The following is an 18,569-nucleotide window of genomic DNA, read 5'->3' as shown; positions in this document are numbered from 1 at the left end:
CATTGTGCAACCCCCATTAGTGTGATTCCACCTCCCAAACATGCTTTAACATAGGATCCATGATCAGAAAATGGAGGGATGATTTTATGCGGGGTGTGTCTGCTTATATGCATGAAGTTCATTAGTAAGCACAGTGAAGAAAAGTCTTCTCCAGGTAACTCTGGGTCATTTTTCTTGGCTAGTTCTATCTAGCTGTAGATTTGGTTCCTTTATTAAAAACTTTGTAATTTTCTTTCTTTTTTTCTTTTTTTGAGGATGGTTCTTGTCTCTTTTCCTTTTGATTTGTTTTTTTTTTTATTAATTTATTTGTTTTCAGTTTTCTACAATCGCTTCCATATATCTTAGATTTTTTCCTCTTCCATCTTCTCCCCTTCTGCAAGACAGCATGCAATCTTACTAAATTCTTATTAAATACATTTTCACTTTAGTCATGTTGCATAGAAGAATTAAGATGAATGAGAGAATCCATGAAAACAAAACATAACACAAGAGAAAATGGTCTGCTTCATTCTGCCATCCAGTTCCACAGTTCTTTCTCTGGATGCGGATGGCATATTACCTAAAAAGTCCATTGGAAATTTTTTAGGTCATTGCATTGCTATGAAGGGCACTGTGGTTGCTACTGTTTACAAAAAAACTTTGTAATTTTCTGAAGGCCATTGTCTGTCTTTTGATTGGTTGAGTCTGTCCGCAGTCTGCTGGCCTTCTTATTATCTAACTTATTCTCAGTGACTTCCATCAATTAACAGTAATTTACTGTGGAAACTGAACTTTTGCTGTCTCTCGCAATCCCTCCTTTTTCTTTCGATATGGGTTATGTTTCCACACTTCTTCCCTAACACTTTCTTCAAACCTTTTTAACATCAGTTCACATTCCTCATCTGATGGAAAGTTTTCTGTTGTTCTTTCCACTAAGATCTTAATACTTCCCTCCTTAAAATTTTGTTTCCACATTTTTATGCTTCCTTACCCTTTTTTCTCATATGAATTCTTCCCTTCATCTATTTTCCCTTTAAATAGGAAGGTGGAGAGGCTGATAGATGCCTTGACAAATTACAAGGGGGCAGTCCCCTTCATAAGTACAGAAACAGAAACCCAAAAGAAAAAGGTGAGTCAATGAATTGTCCATTTAGAAGTTTAATCTCATACAGCATCTGTTGCATCTTTCAGGTCTGGATATTGTTCAAGCCATCTTCAGCAGAGTATCTTCTTGCCATCTTTTGTAGAAGTCCTTTTTCCTGTGTTCATTCTACAAAAATGATCCTGACGCAATTTATGAATTACCATTCTTAAGCCTTATAACCCTTTGTCATTCTTACAAAATTAAAATTGGAACTTTGACCAATTGTCCATTATTCATTCCCCCATCAAGAGGATGAGACTTCTTCACTAAGAAATTAACAACAGGTTCCAATACCTACATAAATACAATAAGTGATCAATTTTTTAACACAGTACATATCAAGTCATAAATATTTGCAACTTCTCATCATGCTATGCTTCTTTAAAACATTTGCAAGATAGACTACAAACAGTTCTTCTTTTAACCTTAACCAATTGAGACAAGAATACTTTTAACTAAATATGCTGGCTTCACAGGTCCTCAATCTAGCTGTCTCCATGCTATTAGTAAGAATTAAAGGATCCTAACTTACTATTGTTGGTCTTAAATCCTAAGTTTAATTTTTGGATTTAACCTTAGATGTTCCCCTACCAACAATCTATTATTTAATAGATCTGGTATTATGCTTACAAAACTTTTGATTATAGGAAATTACCATTAAGAGTAGGGACATTTCAGGGGAACATTTCCCTAACTTCATGTCAGTTCCAGGCAGGAGTTGATTGTCAACTGGCACTTAGCCAGGCTTAAAGTTTTCCAGGTGTCAGTGGGGAAATTGAGTCAGGAGAATCCTACCTCAGCTCAGGTGGAAAAGTGATTCTCCCAAACTTCCCATGAGATTGCCTTTTTGCAGTTCATACCAGCATCTCGCAGGCTCGCTTGCATCATTGTTCAGTGGCTCAGACTATCTTTCCTTATATCCACTCCTGGAGTTAGACTCAGAAGAAAAGTCAGTTAACAGCCCCATAACATCTTAAAATAGCAAGCTTCAATAATCACTCTCAGATATGACTGTAATCTCACATTGGTTGAGGAACATCTAAAGCAAGTCTTAGCTTGCATGCCTTTCTATCCTTGTTCTGGTTCTTGAATAAATAACAATCAAAATCAAATTTACTATAAAAATCAGAAGTTAGTGCTCTAGGAGATTTACATCAGTTTCCCAAGCTTCTCTATCCTTTTCTAATCATGCTCAGTCTAAGGAATGAGTTGTACATAGAAGTTCAAACAGCTTATGTTCTTGAAGTGAATTCAAATCAAAACAAAATTTAACTTTTCCATCAATGCAGAATATTACCAGAGGTTACCTGCCTCTAACAAACTTACACTGAAATTCTTTTCCCCAAACTGAAGATGTTTCTGATTTATTCCCAGTAATTAATTCAGTCAATTGTATCAAAACCCAATTGCTCTTACATCATTTTGTAGCAGTCAAGAAAAGCCTTCTCCGGGTAACTCTGGGTCATTTTTCTTGGCTAGTTCCCACTAGCTGTAGATTTGGTTCCTTTATCAAAAACTTTGTAATTTTCTGAAGGCCACTGTCTTTTGATTGGTTGAGTCTGCTGGCTGCCTTATTATCTTATTCTCAGTGACTTCATCAGTTAACAATAACTTACTGTGGAAACTTAATTTTTGCTGTCTCTCACAGTATTCAGTCAGTATCAGTTCCTTCCCTGGAGTTGGATAATATGATTCATCATTAGTCCTGTGGGAGTGTCTTGGAAATGTATTGCTGAGAAAAGCTAAGTCATTCATAGTTCTTCATGGAACAATATTGCTGTTACTGTGTATGTTCCCCTGGTTCTGTTCACTTCACTATGCATTAGTTCTTGTAAGTTTTTCCAGATTTTTCTGAATCATCCTGCTTGTCTTTTCTTACAGCACAATAATGTTGCATTACAATCATATACCGCAGCTTGTTTACTCATTCCCCAGTTGATGGGCATCCCTTTGATTTCCAATTCTTTTCTACCACACAAAGAGGTGTTATAAATATTTTTGTATAAATAGTTCCTTTCTCCTTTTTTTAAAAAAAAAATTCTTTTGGATACAGACCTGGCAGTGGCTTCACAATTTTATTGCCTTTTGGACATAGTTCTGAGTTGCTCTCCAGAATGGTTGCATCAGTTTACAACTCCACCAATAGTGCATTAGTATCCCAGTTTTCCCACATCCCCGCCAACATCCAGTGTTTTCTTTTTTTGTCATCTTGCAATCTGATAGGTGTGAAGTGATAGCTCAGAGTTGTTTTAGTTTCATTTCTCCATCAGCAGTGATTTAGAACATCTTCCCATCTGACTATAGATAGCTTTGATTTCCTTGTCTGAAAACTGCCTGTTCTTATCCTTTGGCCATTTATCAGTTGGGGAATGACTTGTATTAGATGATATTATTTAGTAACATCTCTTGCTAAATTTTCTTTACACTATCCCCCCCCCCTTCTCACTGTATGATGGAGTAATTCTGCATATCATTTTCCACCATCCTTCTGAAAAAGATCTTACAAATAAAATGTTTTAAAGAAGCATTTGCTTTAACTGCTGTACTTTGGCAAATTAGGTGAAACATTTGCTCAGTAGAGCAGTTTATAGTTTTGTTTCTTTGTTTGTTTGGTCCAGCTTTTGTAGTAATTGGTTTACATGTTAGACTTTTGTATGAAATGATTATAGTTGGTGTTATGTATTCTGTTCCATTTTTTGACATCAATAACCTGTTTAAATAAGTCAAGCTGAAGTTTGAATTGGATACATAATTTTCTCATTTTTATTCTTCTAGCTTTGTATTATTATCTTTAACAGTTTGATGATCTGACTGACTACACAGAGACAATTGGAGAATGATTGTTACTTCAACAACATCATTTCCTATCTGTTCAGTTAATTTGATTTTTAGTGATTTAATTTGATGCCCACTGAGTCTTGTACCTCCTAATTCTTTTCTTGAAGAAAGTATTCATGACATGTTAGTGTGAAGTTGCTGGATAGTTTGCCAGTCATTGGCAACTTGTTTATTCCTGAACCATGCTTTCTGAAGTGTTTATTTTTATGCACTTAATAATGCTTGTCTTTGAATTGAAGTAATGAGCACCAAAGTATCTTGATTTTATTTGGAAGACCTTATTAACTTATTTGTAGAATTTCTCTACCTCCCCATCTTGTCATAAAAGATAACCAAATATCCCATTATAAGTTTTTTTCTGCTCCTTTTTTTGGGGGAGTGTGTGTGGGTGGGGGCTGTTCACAAAGAACCAGTGAATCATCCTTCCATTTATTTAGCTGCAGTGTGCCTTGGTCTTCCCCTTTAGTTTACAGAATGTCAAACAGATAAGATTTACTTCCTATCATAATGTATCTCCTCTTTGGTCACTGGACAAGGCTTTCACATTTACCTTTCAACAATTAAGTGAATGTTTCTAAAATGTTTAGAAACCATTTGATTCTTAGCACATTCTTCTAGCATCTCTACAAAGAGGGCTTCGCTGGACTGTGGACCATTTTGTGTCTTTCTTTGTTTTATGGTTGCTGTCACCAAATAATCCATCATCAGGTAGTAGTTATGTGACTTAGTGGATAAGAGTCACATACTTGGAATCAGGAAGACCCAAGCTCTAATCCTGCCACAGACACTTACTGTGTGACCTGAGCAAGTCCCTTAATCTGTGCCAGCCTCAGTTTCCTCATATGTAGAATGGAGATAATAATATCACCTACTCCCCAGGGCTGTAAAGATGAAGTAGATAACATTTGTGAAGTACCTTGCCGACTTTAAAGCATTACATAAGCGCTCTAAATTATCCACGACGTGGCCAGCCTGCTGGTGAGGAGCTGCGTCCTGGTTTAGCTAGGCTGGTCCGCAGAAAGCAGACACAGGCTTTCTTCAGTAGTATTTGAGGCTTTTCCATCACGGTGTAACTTTCAGAGTTGCACACAGCCGGCCTCTGGGTCATGTTGAAGCACTGGAATAGAACTTTGTGGAAGAAGTATAGCACATAAATGGATAACTTTAATGCAAAAAACCCCCACAGAACATACTTTATACATTGGACAGGCATAAACAAAGGTCTTCTAACTCCAGGTAGGAAAAATTAATTATCACTTAGGGGGTTCTAGCTTTTTTTTAGTGGGGAAGGTGTGGTTCAGAGAAGGGCTCATGGGGTATATTGTTTGAGTGTGCTTTAAGGGACAAGTGGGAATTCATCAGGTGAAGACAGAGAAGAAGTACATGTGAGAACAGTGCAAGCAAAATCATTTAGTCGGGAAAGTCCAAGTTGTAGGGGAGACAAAGTAATTGTACTTAGCACAAGCTGAGATGGTGTAGTAGGGAGGTTAGGTAGTATGCAGTGATGGATAAGAGTTTGAACATCATCATTTAGTAGATAAAGGAACCACTGTAGATTTTTGAGAAGAGGAGTGATGTTACCAGATTGATGGATAAATATTAATTTGGTGGTGATGTAGAGGGAAGATTAGAGATAGGGAAATCAGTTAGTAGGTAGTTGTAGTTGTGCACGTGGGTACTAATGCAGGACTATAGTATGATGGTGGTGATGGGAATCAATAGAGGGGGATGGGTGCAAGAGATATTACCACAGTGATCTTTCCTTTTTTCCAACTTGGCCTATATATGACATAGGGGCTTAATTTTTAAAAATAGAGTATTTAAAAAGTATGAAAGGATTTGTTTTAAATTTTGGTTTCATATAAGTAGAAATTATTTAAATATGAAATTCAAGGACTTCACTGTTATGATTTTATGTTTAGATATGAATTTTGAACAGTTAGTAAAAGAATAGTTTTTAATACATTCAACTGTACCTTTAAGAAAAAAGCGATAGGTGGCCCACCTAAAATGTGAGGATATCATATTGTATATATTTTTGTCTTTTGATAAGGGTTGGGGACACTGCACTTAATAGTGTCAGTGAACAAATATTAGTTATATATGAACATTGACCATTTCCCTTGCCTTTCTGAATCTTTTCCTTGTCTTAGACTTCTCTGTTCCCTACTCTCCATAATTTCTGCTCAACATGCTGAAAATATAAACTATGTACAGGAGATTTTAAAATAAAGCAAAATTTCACAGAAATGGCTAAATTGGATTTATAGAAGAGAATTTGATTGTGTAGGCACGAGTAACTTAAATTGGTGAGAGTTATTAAATAGAATTAGATGTTTCAAAATATTTGCAGTCCAGTTATAGCAGCTCCCCACTTATGGTTACTTATTCTGCAGCCTTGTCTTTTGAGAAATCAAACCAGAATTTAAGCAAAAAAGAAAAGTTCATACTGAAATCCACACACTTTGATCATATATTCCTTGGACATTTGCTTTTTGTTACTTTTTAAGATTGTTCTAAGAAGCTTGAGTTTCTAAGTTCTCAGTAGATTATACAGTAACAGAAAAGTAGGTGGCGGCAATGGGGTGGGGGAAGGTGTGGCTAGTGATACTGAAGGCAGTTGTCTCAAGAGTTGATAGCTGGCAGACTTGACACCAAGGGAGGAGACAAGAAAAATTATAAAAAGTGGATAGAAACTCAAAAACATGGTAGTCTGGGGCCATTTGATGTTTGGTCAAACAGACTTAGACCTCTAAGTCCCTACTGGTATCATTCTGTTCTAACAGTATAATGTTGGTTCAAAGAAATATCAACGTAGGACCATATACGTGTGTCTTATGAACTTTAGAAATCATCTGATCCAACCCTCTTATTTTACAGTTAAGGACAGTGAGACTTAGAAAGGTAAAATGAATTGTCTGTGGTCACAGGTTGTAAGGTGAAACTATTTTCAGTACTTGTTTAATATGTGTATGTGTACCCACACATTTAAGGAAGTTTTTTTAAAAAAATCAAATATGATCAAATTTTAAAAAATGTTTGGTATTCATTTTAAGTGTATGTGTTTGACCTGTGGCCATCCCCAGTCATTGCATATCTGGGCACTAGGCCCAGACAACTCCTGAGGAGAAAGTGAGACCAGTGACTTTGCACAGATCTCCCTCACTTAAATCCAATTGACTTGCAAGTCATGGCATTACCTTCCTGATGTCTTGGTCCTCTTTGAGAAAGACAAAGATACTTTTGATGAAGATAATTCCCTTATATGAGAACATTCATACCCTTTGATCAAGAAAATTTACTTGTGTGGAAACATCCATATTATAATATTAATGTAAGGTTAATGGTAGGTAGGGGGAAGAGTTAAAGATCTTTCCCAGCCCATTAATAGGCCTCAGCACCTTTTGTTAATTTTTATTAAGGTACTGGGTCAGAGGGTTATGCCCTTCAGCTTTGAAAAGTGTATAAATCCTCTGAGGTGAGGTTTTACTTTGGGACTTACTCATTAGAAGTGTTTGTTTGGCCAGAGGAGACTCTGGGAAGCCACTAAGGAGCCCCCAGCTTTGAAAACCCAGATGTGGGTGCTTCTCTCTCTGGTAACTGTATGTATGTATGGTCACATGGTTGTATCTGTCTGTTAATCTGTGATGTATGGATTGCTTATGGTCAGACAGTTGGAAGCCCTGTCTGTTGGTCTTTTTCTCTATATTTTCTCTGTTAGTGTATGTGTTTCATTAAAGTGATTATTGACCCCTTAAGAGTGGCTTTCTTTTTAGAAAAGCAGATCTAAGAACCAGTATAGCAGGCCCTCCTGTGTATGCTGGGATCCTTGCTATTACATATGCTACATATCCATAAGGTGTGCTGGCTGACTGAAGTGTTATTGTATGATTGAAGCTCTTCTCATTTTAGGGGAAAAGATTGTTATTAAGAGAACAATCTAGAAGTTATTTAGAAGGCTTAGAAAGTACAGAACTTATATGATTATCAGATATCTGTTGTCCTAAACCAGTCAGAACAATCTTAAATCTAAAAGTTAAAAAAACAGCTAGACAGGAGTTAGATGTGAGCATCAGAAGTTGGTTTCCTTTAGGCCTATGAGTCTGTGATACCATTTTCAGATTTGTAAGATAGAATCCCCTTTTTGGTATTGTTGTTATTCAGAAATATGGAATAGGATTGTAGTTTCTTTGGTCTAAAGAGCTCCCAGATAAAGGAAATGTTCTCTACCGGTTCAGCTGGAGCTGGTAGTCCTTTGAGAGTTGCCTCAATCAGTGAGAGAAGAGGTGATTTGCTCAGGATCACACGGCCAGTCTGTGTTGGAAGTGGGATTTGAACCCAGGTTTGCCAGGCTGCCAGTAGTAATGGTTATTTTAAGAACAAAACTGATGTGGCCAATTAAGAATTGCTAGAGAGGTTTTTATTTTAGGTTATTTTTTTAGAAAAGTGTGCTTCAGAATGTATTGTTTGGAAAGTCTTTAAGATATGTATGATTTTCTTCTATGACGTAGTTACTCAGAATGGATATTATAATTACACTGTAAAATTTCAGAACTTATGATTGTCACAATGATCAGTTATTGGATAATGGTATAAATGAAATATTTAGCATTGCTTGGAAATGTGCAAACATGTTTTACAATGTAAAAAACTCAAGATTTTTTTTTCCTTTATGTTTCAATAGGGCTTTATATGCCCGCAGTGTATGAAATCTCATGGATCTGCTGAAGAGCTTTTCAAACATTATCAGGCAGCTCATGACTCTGGTAATGAATCGAGTCCTGGAGGAGAGGCTCTAAAACGGTAAAGTGGAATAGATTTGTAGGCCAATATCTGATGATGTTTTTGACCCTACATGCAGGCTGAAAACCCAGTTCATGTATACTTACAGAAAGTGCTATGTAGATTTCTACCTTCCTGTTGTCCTTGTCCTCTCTGATGACAACTGAGATAGGCTGGCAAGAAGCTCTCTTGTGATTGTTGTGTTGTTTTGGAAAACACAACGGAAAAAAGTTACTTTTTTGTACATACATTTTTCTGCTGTATTTAAGAGTCAATCTAGTTAATAGAACTTTAATTATATAAACTTAATGACCGCAAATCTACATAGCTATTGGAGGATTTAAAAATGAGGCAAAATCCATTAAAAATAAAGGATTAACTGTATAAATTTACTTTTTCACTACTGCTTGTGAAAATTCTTTTTGTATTTTTTCCTGTTGAATCTAGCTAGTCTTGAGTTCACATTGTTTCTTATAATTTAATATAATGTATTATTGCAGTTTCCTTACTTATTTGAGGGTGGAGGGGCTGCTTAGGTGATTATCACTAGAAAGTTGGCCAACCAGGTGTTTTTTTTTTTTTAAATCTAACCAACTCATCTGGGTTATAAGCTGTTGTGGGAATAGAACTCTCACTTATGAAACTACAAGTCTTTTGAAATATTAAAATATAGAGTGGTTAAATATTTTTCCAAAATGTTTAAAAATATTTTTAGCATAAATATTAAAAAAGTAATAAGTACATGGCAACACACAAAGGAAAATATTAAGAACATTTCTGTATGAAAAGCAGACAGATATCATAAAGTATAAGCAGGTACCATAGAATATTGTTAGCTAAATTAATTTTTCTAGTTCATGTGTCACCTGAATTCCTAGGTCTGTTTTGCGACTATCATAAAGATAAGCTTCATCCACCTAGAACGTTGACTCTGGAGCCCACCTCTTCTAATTTGTAGTAACCTCTTCACTAATACATTTCTGGTGACACCTTTAGTTTTGACCAGAAGTTCCTTTATAAAGCTTAGATTACTCTAAACTAGTCCTTAGTAAATTACTCCCCAGACTAATTTTGTTAGTGATTTGGATACTTTTTGAACTTTAACTTCTACTTGTAATTTGTGGCAAACTTCAGACTGTTAGTTTTAAAAAAATTGATAATTAGACTTGGTGCTTGGATCTTCGCCTAGTGGGCTTGCTCTCCAAATGAAATTGCAAATGTATTTTGTATTTTTAGCAGGTCAGTAAATCTTAACAGAGTTGTCTCACAATATTTCTGGGTGTGACAAGTAAGGAGGAATGGTTCTTTCTTCTTACATGAGTTTTTGTATTATGTTTTTTATGTTTTAAAATTTTTGAATTTTTTTGAAAACATTTACAGAATGTTCTTATTTGGTATTTTGCCAGTGAAAATGTTGTATAAAAAATGTAGTCAGTATTAAAAAAAGACATACATGTGTTCATGTTTACCTCTTGAGGCTGAGTTTAATAAAAAAATGGACCCAGTTATTTTCCAACATGTGGATGTCCGACATACAAACAACCCTCATTTACAAATGGCTGTTAGGCAAGGACTCACATCCCTCATTGCAGTTATATAATTCCTTTCCCTGGTATTGTTGCTACTGATTATCTCCTCTTTCTCCTGTCCTGTTGGCAGAGTTATCCATTCTCATTGCCATAACTAATCTTGCCCTACTATTCTTAGCACTTCCCTGTGCTATCCTACTGTCTCTCAGTTTTCTTTTACTAATGCTCCTAGTGGCTTATTTACTTATAGTTAGTATATTGCTTGACATTCTAGATCAAAAACTCAAATACATATTCCAAGGAAAATACTGTTTTAAAATAAGTTTTAAGTTAGGTTTTATAGAAGTATTGGTACTATAGTTTAACTGCGTGTTGGATTAAGTAGCAGGTACATCCTGGCCTGGGAACCAGTTTATAGCAGTGTTTCTAGGAGAGAATGTGTTCTGAGTGCCAACCAGCCAGCATGACCAGTTTTTTTAATACACACACTTGCACGCACACACATGCACACTTCTTTCATCAGTTAAAGACTTGTTTGTATATAGAATCTCATACCAGAATATTTTTAGGATACAGAGAATTGACATGTTAATGTTGAGTGATTTGATAGATATTTTATTAATAGACAAGATTAACAGATAATACTGTTTGAATATACTAATGCAAGTATGGCTTATTGTTTCCTTTTGTTTCCATGTATGTTCAGAGAAGATGTGATACTACTCCGACAAGAGGTCCAGGACCTACAGGCTTCACTGAAGGTTGGAAAAAAAATGTTTTGTATTTACTTATTTTCAGTGTTTTAGATGAACAATTTTAAAAGCTTGTGAGCTAAAAAAAACCTCCTTTTCTTATTAGGAAGAAAAATGGTACTCAGAAGAGTTGAAGAAAGAATTAGAAAAATTACAAGGGCAGCGGCAGCAAGTAATTGCTTTAAAATACTTGAAGCATGTTTACAAGAAGCTATTTAGTTTCACCATAGAAATTGAAGATTAATACCTTTTCTTGTAAGGCAGATGACCTGATACAAATGACTTGAAAATTTGCTTCCTTATGGGTAATATCAAGTGTGCTATTTCCTTTTAATTCAAACGATTGGTATATGGAGAGTTTTTAAAAGTCTTACCTTGGTTATTTAAATATAAACCCAAATAAAAAGAAAATGTAAATCCAAGAACAGTGAATTTAACCAGACACGTAAAAAGATGTTCTCCACTTGGTAAGGGCATAGCAAATATATATATTTGGAAAATTAGGTTAGAGTTAGTTGTGCCAGCCCGTTCCCCAAGATGGGAAGCTCAAGGGCTGATTGTCCAGTTGGAGTATTATTTGGGCTACTTTCTTCCGTTGCAGGATGTTTGTGTTGTATTTACTATGTTGAGAGAGATCACCTGTACTTAAAAATGAAAGGGACAAAATATCACTTTTGCTAAGTCAGCTTTTTTAATTGGGAAGGATTTTGGAACTAATAAGGATTTTTGAATTGTATATTTCATTTGTTCATGCTCTTCTGTTTATACCATTAGGATGGATAATCAAGCATTTTCAGTAGTATGGTTTATATCTGAAAGCAGATACAGAAGTACTGGTTTCCCAGATTTAAAGAAAATATTGTTTTTATCTCCTGTTGAAAATAATTTCTTCAAGAGGGAAGAAGCAATTAATTGTAGCAGTAGAAAATTTACTTTTGGAAAAACTAGGAAAAAAATTGTTTAGAAAAACTGTTATGATTTTTACTAGCTAGTATCATTTAGTTCCATTGTACTAGATGTAAAAATAGATATTTTCTTAATCTGAAAATAATTTTTGAGTAGTACATGTTTTAAATCATAAAATAAGTATTTCACTGAAGTTTTGGGGAAAAACCATTGATTTTATTATTTTATTATTCTTTGAAAGGTTTTGATAATGCTTATGTTAATAAAAAAGTTTATCTTTAAAGCCACTTAACATAACGTTATAATAGCTGACTTTTCCATAACTTTTTACATTTTTAATGTGCTGTACATTCTCATTGACCTTCATAATAATTCTGTAAGATAGGTGGTGAAAATAATATAACATATTTTGTACTTGAGGATATAGAGAATAGGTCCTTAAGGAAACTGAAGACAGAGAGAACAGCTGCCATTGGACCAGTGACTCACTCAGGAGACAGCAGATTGAGGACTAAAATCCAAGCTTTCCAACCCCAAGGCCAGGACTCTTTCTCTTGTGCCAAGCTGGATCTAGATAGTTGTCCAGTGTAGAGTCCAGCATGTACACAGTGGCCTGTGATTGAGCCACATGGTAGATTCTGTTAGATGCTTGAGAAAAATTTAGTTCTTTAATTCAGAAGTATAAACAGCTAATCAATGAAGCACTTACTAAGTGCTACTGTGTGCCAGGCACTAGGAATACCAAGAAAACCAGTTCCCTACCTGCAAGGAGCTCAAGTTCTAATGGAGAAGACAGTCCATGAGTGCATTGGAGCACATGAGATACACAGAATAACTTCAGGGTAAATCTAGAGGAGTCTGGAGGACAGCCCACATGAAGGAGATAACTTATTGTATGTGGGGAGCAGCGAGTAGTGTGTGGAGGGAAGTCATATGTATGAAGCCTAGAAACTGAAGATTAATACCTTTTCTTGTAAGGCAGATGACCTGATACAAATGACTTGAAAATTTTTTCTTGTGGGTAATATCAAGTGTGCTATTTCCTTTTTATTCAAATGAATGGTATATGGGGAGTTTTTAAAAGTCTTCCCTTAGTTATTTAAATGTGAAGAACTTTTAAATGCCCAGCAGCAGCCTCTAGGTATTGTGGAGCCATTTGAGTTTATTCAGTAGAATGCTGACAAAGGTAGACCTGTGGTTCAGGACAATCGGTGACTGCCATGCAGACGATGTATTGGGGTGAGGAGAGATTTGATGCTGTTAGAAAAGCACGGGTGAAAGACTGAACTAGGCTTGTGCTGTTGGAGTGGAGAGAAGGGGACAGATATGAGAGTTGTAGAGAAAGAAGTTAGGAGATTTGTCACCTGATTTGAATTATGGGTTGAGTGAGAGACTGAGGGTGACACCAGTTTCTTAAGCTTGGATGAATAAAATAATGGTAGCGACTTCAACAATCATAGGGAAATTTGGAAGAGAGAAGCATTTGGTTTGGACTCAAGTTTGAGATGCGTGTACAACACACATCTAATTGGAGTTGTCCAATAGATGTAGTTGGTGAAAGAGAGACTTGGGCTAGATAAGTACATCTGGGAATCATTTATACAAGGATAATAACCGTACCCATAGAAGCTGATGATGGGGCTGATAGAAAAAGTTGAACCTTGTGAAATCCTCACAGTCAGTGGGCATGACAGATCAATAGCCATCAGAGGAGATTGAATCCCTGTTAATAGTTCATATTTACGCAGCACTTTGATATTTTCAGAATGTTTTCCTCTTACTGTTTCTACAAGGTAGATAATATGTTATTGTCCACATTTTTTTATTGATGAAGAAAATGAATTCAAAAGTGTTTAAGTGACTGCCCCAGGCCTCAGAGTAAGGGCTTGTACCTAGGTGACTAGTATTCTGCTGCATGGTATCAATGAGCTGAGAGAATGAGGGGGTTTCCCAAACTCCTGAGTTTTCACCAGAACCTTATTCACACAGTAGCACCTCGCCTTTAGAATGCAAAGTTAGACATTCTGTGGCAGTTTATTAGACACTGTTGCCTGTGCCTTCTACTAATGTTTGTTTTATTTTCATTAAGGAATTCAAACCTGATGGATTGGCAGCGGATTCTTCAGCAGGTAAATTTGTTTAAGTAGGATAGTTCTGCTTAAATAAAAATTTCGTGGGTTAAGACTATTGACTCACACTGGGTACACACACCAGGTACACACACTGGGCACTCACGCTGGGTACGTTGAATGTAGAATGCAATCTTCCAGAGGGTGGAGATGCTTCCCTTTCAGAGTGCCTGATAAGTACATAGTTGGTGCTTAATAAATTACTTGTTAACTAATTGATTTGACCTTTATAATCTATTTAAATTAACTAAAATATTGCTTGCAAGTATTTTCTATAAAGCTTTCAGTGTGGGAAAATTGAAATTAATGACTAAGGTTATGTTTAGGAGAGTTAGCTTTTACACTTCATTTTGCTATCAACTCCTCTCCATGAACATTAAGAATTGATGGTATGTTACAGTTGGCCTAGGCTTTTTAATCTTATATTATGCATTTTTTCATTAGAAAATTATAGCTCATGTTTTGGAACAAATGCATAGAATTCAGTTCTAGGCACTGAGATACGTCCTTTCCCTGAAGGAGCTTACCTTCTACAGAGGGAGGACCTATAAGCAGATAAGTAAATACAGAATATGTTGAGGGTAGAAAGAATATTGATAGGGAGCAGGAATAGTTTGAGTTAGGAATATAGGGCAGAAGTTTCCAAATGTGGAACCAAAATAAATTTAAGCAGAAATATTTACAAATACTTGGAACTTTTGTCTGTATTTTTCTTCTTTTTTGAAAGCTGGTAGATTCCATGACTTCTTTTATCTTGAGTGATTCAAAATACTTAGTTTTTATGAGGTTCCTCTTCAGTCTCAGGCTCCGTGGATTGACAAAAATGAAACAGCCTTTGTCTTCAAGGGAGATGACATGTATCCAGACAAGTAAGCCCCAAAGGTCCTCAAAGTAGGGTTTTTGGAGGATTAAGGAGATCAGGAGAGACTTGATGAGGTAATAGTGGGAATCTGAACTGATTTTTGAAGGACCCTGAAGTTTGGAAATGATTTGGCTCCTACGTAATGGGGTGGTGTCAGGAAGAATCATGTAGTAGTGGTCATGTTATCGTTACCATTACGAATGACATCATGTGCTCTTATGGTTGTAATCCAGTTTGAGTAAATATTACACCTTTTCTAGAACTCCAGTCGTTGGAACAACAATTAGATGAAGCCCAAACTGAAAACTTTAATATTAAACAAATGAAAGACTTATTTGAGCAGAAAGCAGCACAGCTTGCTACAGAAGTTGCAGGTAAGTTGTCAGAACTGAATATTCAGAAAACATTTTTTTTACATTACTCTGTTTCCTTTGGTTCCAAGTTAATTTAGCATCACTTAGCTGTTTCTCTAGAATGTAACAAGTAGACATGAACCAGTATTTCTGTTTGGACTTGGTTCATTTGACATCATTGGTTCATCTCTGCCTAGAGATATTTGTTCTGGCTCAATATGATTGGCAACTATATAAAATGCAATTGAAAAAATCAATTAAGCAACATAGTGGATAGAGGGCCAGCCTTGGAGTCAGAAAGACCTAGGCTTAAATCCTACTTCTGATACATACTTTATGACCTGGGGCAAGTTACTCTGCATCTCCTGTCCTTGGTAAATCTCTGAAATTTGAAGTTCCAGACTGCTGATTTGTTCCCTACTGGGAGCACAAAAAATAGTGTAACATTTTAAAATGGAAATTGCTCATTCCTTTCTGTTTGAAATTATAGGTAAATTTGAGCTTTTACCTATATCCTCCTTTTTATTTTGAATAGTTTTGAAAAAGATATAAGTGCTAACATACATAGTAACTTAGTTTGACTTAGAATTGAAATACTGCCAATTTAGGTTATTTTAAAATTCATTGTCTTGAGAAAAAAACCTTTTGCAGTTATTTTTCAGTATGGTTGTATGGTGAAAGAATGAATTTGAATTAAAGAATTAAACATCATAGTGACGGCTTTTGTCTAACTATATTTGTAACTAGATATAAAGTCAAAATATGATGAAGAAAAGGGCCTTCGAGAAGCTGCTGAACAGAAGGTGACAAGCTTGACAGAAGAGCTAAAGAAAGAAACGAATGTAAATCAAGATCTAAAGACTGAATTGGTAATTTAGATCATGTGGTAGAAGTTTGGTTCTTTTTTTCTTACTTTTAACAAAAACTCTTCAGGGAGGTTGGCTTTATTCAGACAACAATGTATATGTTACTATTAGTTTAGTTGTATGAAGGTGACTTTAATCCACAGCTCCAACTTTGGTTTCAATTCAGTGTTTTCAATTATGTGTTGACAAATGTCTGTTGACAAATCAAAACCCCAATTTATCATCTCTACCTCTCCTCCTTAGCATGCACTTGCTTTTCCCAAATATATCATATCCCTATCCTATCTTTTATCTCTTTGCAGATGCTGGTTTGCTGCTTAAAATGTCTTCCCCACTTATATTTTACCTAAAAATTACCTATCCTTCAAGGACCAATTCATGTACCATCTGTTCAACTTCATTCCATCCACATAGGACTCAACATTTCTGAACTCTTGTAATTAAATTCATTTCCACAAATATTTGTAGTATTTACAGTCTGAACCACATAATATTAGCATTTTATTATTATTTTTCACATATATAAATATTATTTCCCCAAGGCTTTAAGATCTTTTAGGGAAAGGGTAATGTCTTACATTCTTTTTACATTCCTTGTAATTTCCAGCATAGATTTGGGCACCCAGTAGTCAAGAAATGTATATTCTGCTTGATTCACTATTCCTGCCCAAGAGGCAGAGGACTGTGTTACATGTATCTCGTATCATATGTTGGAAACCTATTTATATTTTAATGAGAGTTTTCCACTATTTTGAATTTGAAAATTGTTCTTCTAGTATCAATATAAAGTGTATATGTTGTATATATAAAGCATACATGTTAGAAATCTAATTTGTAATAGAATTTATTTACTCTTTTTGGGATTGTAATTTGAACATTGAAAGGTAGTGTGGGGTATGGAATGAGAAAGAGTAGGCCTTGGAGTCAGGGTTCAAGTTTCTCCTTACACACATTAGTTCTGTGATCCTGGACAGATAACACAATGCCCCTGGCCATTCTCTAAAACTAAAAGTTATAAACAGATTGTTGCATACCATCAGTGGATGTGGTTTATACGTAGAGAGGTCTCCATGAAATCACAGGTCTGGATCCTGCCCTGGAGTCTTTACATCAAATCTCTTCCCCTCCACCCCTCTAAACTCCCCCCCCCCCCCCAAAAAAAGAGAGAACATTACCTAATTTGATTTGATTTGATGAGAGGCAGCATAATATAATGGGTGGAGATGGTTTCAGAGCCAGGAAGACTTGGATTCACCTCTTGCCTTTCACACATACTGGTGGTATGACCAGGCAGGTCATTTAATACACATCAGGGGAAATTGAGAGATTGTGTAACTCTCTAAGACTCAGGTTGCAGAAAAGGTGCTGCCCTGTGTTGGTGAGAAGGGAGACTTTGCTCCTCAGAGAAGTCATAGGTCTAGCCTCTGGGTCTGCTCTTTGGCTGGACATGCTGTTGCTGTGGTTGCTTGTGGTCATGGCATTGAACCTGGGGAATAGTTCTGGTTGTTTACTTCTTAAAGTGACAGAATAATTGAAACTAAGGCACCAAATGGAACACTGTGTGACACTATTCGTTTTAAAATGTCACACCAAATGTAGTAGATTTGTACATTATTAAGCCATCCTAGGTTCATGAAAATCTGTTTTTGTTGTTTTGACTTTATAAAGTGACTACTGATAAAATTTCCTAGTTTATTTTACTGCATATAGCTTATACTAGAGTGTGTATCATGTTGGAAATATTTATTTTATACAAAAATAGCATTCTGTTGAAGGCTCAATCAATTACACTTTATGTATCTGATGAGTTTCTGGGTTGCTTGGAAAATAAATTCTGAGTATTAAATCATAGATTACTATTTAGAGCCATAATATATTCAGATATGTTCCTACATGTGAAATAAATTAGAACAGTTACCAGCATTTGGATAACACATTAAGGTTTTTGCAGTACTTTACAAATATTTCATCATTTTATCTTCACAACAACTTGGGGTGGTAAGTGCTGTTATTATCCCTATTTTACAGATAAGGAAACTGAGTTTCCATTTTATCTTGTTATAGGACTCCTGTAGAACATGATTCAGAAAGATAATCTCTGCAAAATTCATTCCTAATTCTATAGAAAGTTTTCATGGACTCCATTATAGCAGCCATTTAAAAATTACCTGCATAAGAATTGTTTATATATTGATTACTGTTTCCTTGTAGTCATTCTAATTTTTGATTCCGTGTTGCTGTCTTGCTTATAGCTTCAAAGACCTGGTATAGAAGATGTTGCTGTATTGAAGAAGGAGCTGGTTCAGGTTCAGACTTTAATGGACAACATGACGCTGGAGCGTGAGAAAGAATCAGAGAAACTCAAGGAGGAGTGTAGAAAGTTACAATGTGATTGTGCTAACTCAGAGGTAATGAAATTTTGAGACACC

General features: G+C 35.6%; 1 protein-coding gene across 5 annotated transcripts in view; it reads left to right on the top strand.

The window, feature by feature from the left end:
• EEA1 (early endosome antigen 1) overlaps positions 1–18,569 on the top strand; it is a 132,419-nt gene that overhangs the window by 41,858 nt on the left and 71,992 nt on the right. For 4 of the 5 annotated variants that reach the window (XM_072655563.1, XM_072655562.1, XM_072655566.1 and 1 more), the window contains exons 3-9: positions 8,646–8,764; positions 10,979–11,033; positions 11,131–11,196; positions 14,020–14,059; positions 15,182–15,295; positions 16,022–16,143; positions 18,393–18,548. In XM_072655563.1, coding sequence (XP_072511664.1) covers positions 8,646–8,764; positions 10,979–11,033; positions 11,131–11,196; positions 14,020–14,059; positions 15,182–15,295; positions 16,022–16,143; positions 18,393–18,548 — 672 coding nt within the window. The remainder of the gene's footprint in view (positions 1–8,645; positions 8,765–10,978; positions 11,034–11,130; positions 11,197–14,019; positions 14,060–15,181; positions 15,296–16,021; positions 16,144–18,392; positions 18,549–18,569) is intronic. The other variant, XM_072655565.1, reaches the window with a different exon arrangement.

Source organism: Notamacropus eugenii, chromosome 3 (genome assembly GCF_028372415.1).
Source record: "Notamacropus eugenii isolate mMacEug1 chromosome 3, mMacEug1.pri_v2, whole genome shotgun sequence".
Taxonomy (NCBI): Eukaryota; Metazoa; Chordata; class Mammalia; order Diprotodontia; family Macropodidae; genus Notamacropus; species Notamacropus eugenii.
This window is presented reverse-complemented; position numbering and strand designations above follow the sequence as displayed.